General features: G+C 34.0%; 1 protein-coding gene across 1 annotated transcript in view; it reads right to left on the reverse strand.

Moving 5' to 3' along the window:
- GPSM2 (G-protein signaling modulator 2) overlaps positions 1–387 on the reverse strand; it is a 70,035-nt gene extending 69,648 nt beyond the window's left edge. The window contains exons 1-2 of the mRNA XM_012648500.1: positions 332–387; positions 144–150 (exon numbers count right to left, since the gene is read on the reverse strand). Coding sequence (XP_012503954.1) covers positions 144–150; positions 332–387 — 63 coding nt within the window. The remainder of the gene's footprint in view (positions 1–143; positions 151–331) is intronic.
- Between the last annotated feature and the right edge of the window lie 5,194 nt (positions 388–5,581).

The following is a 5,581-nucleotide window of genomic DNA, read 5'->3' on the forward strand; positions in this document are numbered from 1 at the left end:
AAAAAGCCCCTCTTTTACCCTCAAAGATTTTGAAATACTAATATATTCCATTTATATATTTGCATTATATAAAAAAATAAAGTAACTATTCATAAACTCAGAGAACATTCATAAACAATAGTACATAATTGGTCTCTACTAACCATCCTCCTATAGAAAGAACACAAAAACTTAAGAACCACAACAAAAAGAAAACATTGTCTATAGGAGATACTAACTATCTATGGCTGGTATATTTTGAATATTTTCTATTGAAATTTGAAATAGTCAGAGTTAAATACATTTTAAAATAGGAATTAAAAGTCACCCACTAAGAAAGCAGTAGTCTTACCTGTAACGAACATGAAAAGAATGGTCTTCCCTCATGTTTATCAAATTTTCCTCCATCGAGTCATACTACAAGTTGAGTAAAATATGAAATTATTTTATTTTGTGCCAATCCAGTTCTTTACAATGTAGAATTTTTTGCAGAACATTGTCCGGTTAGTATATTAATGAGTTGGTGTTAATACATCCTAAGCTCCTGCTGCTTCTTTATTAATAATGAACGGAGGTCAATGTCAGACAGCTTAAAGGTTCAAAATGTGTCCCAAATCCTTGCATCTGTGGCCCTTTCAGCAGCACTTCAGCAACATTTCTGCAAAAGGAATACAAGATGCTCTGCTTGAAGTCCTACATTTTTGAAGAATAACCTACAGTAACCCTGAGCTGTACATAATCGCAAACGAACTCCACAGACTGCTGTCACGTCAATCACTACAGAAGACAGCAGAGGGCTTAACTGTCATTATGGAGCTTCTAAATAAGGATGTGAATATATGAGATCTATTTGAGAACTGCACTTAAGTTTAATTTTTTAAATTGGTTTGTAATACAATAGTTTTATATAATATTTCCTATTACAAATAATAGCAGAATGGTATGTATATTAGTATCTAAAAACAAAAGATAGTTTGAACTTTTAAAAACTGCTATTAACAAATCAAATCAAAATTCAATAATTATTTAAACAAGTCAATTACACACTCTGTAAATTTATTTCTTCAAAGACGGTATCACACTGACAATTAAGGTATATTTCATTTGCTCTCAAAGTATATTCTACTTAAGCTCTTTAAGGTCTTTAAAGTGTTTCTACTAAAATTGAGAGGGTACAAAAGAAATTTAGAAAATATGTGTATGGTAAAAAGAATGACACAATAAACATTTATATAATACCACCCAGTTCAAGATAAATAACACTACACCACTGCCTTTGAAGACTCCTGGGTCGGGCTCAGCCTAACCTGTCTCTTTCCTTTCCCCTCTGGAGTGATCTCTAAACTGAATTTTGTTCATTATTCCCTTGCTTGTCTTTACAACCCCACAAATGTCTGTATAGTCCTAAATAATACATCATTTAGTTTTGTATGGTTTTGCTCAACATGTTTCTGAGATTCATCTCAATTGTTACACACAGCTACAATTGGCATATTTGTATTGTTGTATCATAGTCCATTGTATACCAAATATATTTTTCATTCTGCTATTGATGGGCATTTGGATTGTAGCTTTTTGGATTACTGTTACTAAAAGTACTACTATGCACACTGATACTAACTCAATGTGCTAGTTAAGCAGCAGAGCAGATATAGTTAAAAAGAGAATAATAAACAAAAAGAAAAGCAATACTAAACGGTTCAGAGCGAAGGCGGACAAAATGAGAAGCTCTAAAATAGATCTAATAGGAGGACCAGAAGGAAGAATACAGGAGTAAAGGCAAAATCTTCAGTGATAAAGACTGAGAATTTTTCAGAATTGCAGACATGCAAATTGAAGAAGCACATTAATAAAATGAATCCATTCTCAGATATATCACAGAGGAACTACAGCATATCAGATATAAACTATAACCTCTGAGATAACAGTTAAGAGAGACAAATAAGATATATATGTGTGTGTATATATATATGAGATAAATTAATAGGTATACAATCATAAATTCCTGGAATCTTAGTGTTAGAAACAACCCTACAGGTCACTTAGTCTAACATTTTACTACAGCATTCCCAGTTAGGTTATAAAGCAGCTAATCCTAATCGTGAATAGTCCTATTAGAAAGTTGTTCCATACTTTGAGCAATCTTTCTATTTCTACCCATTTGTCCCAGTTCTTCCTTCTGCTGCCATATACACTAAACCCTAATTCCTCTTCTTCACAACATCCTTTTAAGTATTTCAGCTATAACACAAACCAGACTCTAAATAATTAACACCCACTACTTTGTTAATTAAGTACAGTTAGAGGTTAGTAGAGAACAGAGCAGTAAGGTGAGAGGGAGGAAAGAACCAGCCTTGGGAATACTGACAAAGCTTCCAAGAGGAAATGAAGTTTTCATATTAATAATCGGTTTGGCATGTAAGAGTCACAAAATATTAATCCTTTCATCCTTTCCCTTGGCCAACAAAGGAAGTAGCATCTTCTTGTTGCTTTGCTTTTGTTATTTTGGGTTTTTTTTTTTTCAGAGATGGGATCTCACTATGTCACCCAGGCTGGAATGCAGCGGCTAGTCACATTACCATCATAGCTCACCGCAGCCTCAAACTCCTGGTCTCAAGCAATCCTCTTGCCTCAGCCTCCCTGGTAGCTGGAACTACAGGCATGTGCCACCATGCCTAGCTAGAAAGCAATATCTTAAGAAAGGATGAAAAAGATATGTAGAAGCTATTAATACAGCAAATCTTCTTGTTTTCTTTTGTAAAGGTAATTAGTGTAGATCTTCATAGCAATAGCCCCAAAGTGCATTTAGAGTACACAGCAGCTAAACTGGCAACCAAACTGTCTTCCATTATCCACTATGAAGTTTAGGCTGTTATTTCTAAAATGGGACAGAAGGAGAGGTATTAGAATTAATTTAACTTAGAATTAAATTAAATTACAGTAGGCCTTCTATATATATGTGGGTTCCACACCCACAGATTCAACCAAGAGAGGATCAAAAATATTTGTGGGGGGGGGGAAGGATGGCTGAGTATGTACTGAACACATACAGACTTTTTTCCTTGTCATTATTCCCATAACAACTATTTACATAGCATTTACATTGCATTAGGTGTTATAAGTAATCTAGAGGTGATTTAAAATGTGTGGGAGGATATGCATAGGTTATATGCAAGTACTACACCATGTTATAGAAGGGACCTGAGCATCTGGGGATTCTAGAACCAATCCCCCAGGGATACCGAGGGACGATTATATATTTAATTTAAATATTTTTCTCATCCATGAGATAATGAAATTCCAAATTTTACCAATCACTTAAAAATGTTAATTCACTTATTAAAATGTAAACATGTAATCACTTACATGTTCGACAAATTAATAATAAATAAATGAATAAAAATAAATGAAGTTGTTCAATGTTGCTTTCTGATTGGTTAAAAAAAAATGAACAAATTAAATAAATAAATATATGAAGTTGAAAAATACCTTACCTGGTAAACTGCAAAGGGAATAATTTTTAACATAATTAAAACAAGAAGATAGAATGCTATTCACTGTTTTACTAAGGACAATTTATAACAGGGTCTTACTACTCTCAAAAGAATATCCAAAATAGTCCCTCTCACGTTACGATCTCTGTAACAATTCAGTAGCATTTCATATCTTAAAATTATTCACTGAACAAACAAGCAATTCTTGATTCATGATTCACGTTGCAAAAACTCTCTAACCAATTTAGTAACAATGTGATCACTTGTGCTCCACCTTACATGGAGTTAACAAACCCACTTCATATTTAACACTATATAGTGTGTGTGTGTGTGTGTGTGTGTGTGTGTGTGTGTAAGACTAGTAAAATTTGCAACAAATACTAAATTACAAATTTGTTCATTAGATAAGACAATTTTGTGACAGGACCAGGAACAGGAATGGAAATTATCGGTTTGAAAAAATATTGAGAAGTCATCAAGTTTAACCTCCAACCTCCATTAAGATTTACACCTAGTAATTTGTAAGGAACAAATCCATCCCTTAAATAGCATCTCCCATCTTCCAATGCTCCAGAAACCTCACTATTAACAAAACTGTTAGGTCACAGCATCTTTTGGTCTGACCATAAAGAAATAAAGAGAAAGCAATCATCTTTTCCATATCCCAGAAATTGACAGAAAGATCAACCAGTACACACCTCTTGCCTCACAGTTACCTGATTAGAAAGTCAAAATAGGCAGACTCTCTTTATACAGCTAGGTGGACTTCTAAACACTGTCCAAGGTATGCAATCAGCATAGGCAAGAAAGACTGGCTCTTTATCAAAGAAATCCTGGCTCTGGTTTACTCCATTGGCAATAAAAAACTTGCAAATCAGGTAATGAGGGAAAATGGGGGAAAGACAGATGTCATGCTTCTTTGAATTTATCTAAACTATCTGCCTGACTGCCACTTAAACGCCAATAATTTTTGATCTGTTTCATTCAATGATCTATATAAACTGGTAAGACCCATCAGATGATAAATACAACTTACTTTTCTTGCCCCCAGGTTAGATTATCTAAACTATATATAAACTTCTTTGATAAGCACAGCCATTTATTACTATTAATATTGGTCAGCCATCTGCTTCAATCAATACATATATATGATAATTTTAAAACAGTGCAATAGAAGTGATCCTTTCTACTAAGCACTGTTCTTGAGTTTGTACATGACAATAAATCAGTTCTCTTAACAGAACTTTAAAATGGCAAAATTGGTTTCAAACACATTTTTAAGTAGAAATAAATCCCAACTGCAAAAGGTTTATAAATGACTAAAATGGGTCCCTAGAGAGTTTCAGTTTAGAATTCTTCACAGGAAAATATATTAAACATGACTCTGTCCTCTCTTCCCAAAACTTATCACCATTCTATGGGAAAACATATGTTTCTATTCAATTCAATAATGTTATGAGATGGCATGGGAAGAATAATTCTAACTAAAAAGGACCAGGGAAAGCTTTTCGGAAGCAAGGACATCTGTACTATACCTTGAAAGATGGGTAGATCTTATTAGGCAAATGGAGGAAAGGCATTCCAGTCAAGGGAAATGGTTCAAGAAAAAGCAAGGAGGTAGGAATGCACAGAATGTTTTCCAGGATAAGCACATGGGGTTAGGAGTAGTGGAAAAGTCTGAGAGGGTAGAACAGTACCAGATTGTGAGGGACTCTGAATACACATTCAGCCTTGTGTTTACATAATAGGGAAACTTGCAGGTTTTTTTTTTTTTTGACAAAGGAATAGCAAAGTGGGATCTATGCTAGAAAAATAAACTAGCAGCAACATATAGAGCAGAATGGGGAGACAGAGGAGAGAAAAATACTGCAAAAACTCCGGAAACAACTATTGATTAGAAGCATCCTCACCATCTCACAAACACCAAGGACATTGCTTTGCACATAAAAGATGTCCAACAAACTTTTTGATTTCTTGCCTAGAAAAATATAGGAACTATGAAGCAGCAAAGAATCCTACAATAGCAAGAAAACCGGACTTTGATACATTTCTGCTCCGCAATAAAGATTATATTAAGATTCATATAAATAACTCAGAAAAGTCTTACT

The sequence above is a fragment of the Propithecus coquereli genome, unplaced genomic scaffold, assembly GCF_000956105.1.
Source record: "Propithecus coquereli isolate 6110/MARCELLA unplaced genomic scaffold, Pcoq_1.0 Scaffold289, whole genome shotgun sequence".
Taxonomy (NCBI): domain Eukaryota; kingdom Metazoa; phylum Chordata; class Mammalia; order Primates; family Indriidae; genus Propithecus; species Propithecus coquereli.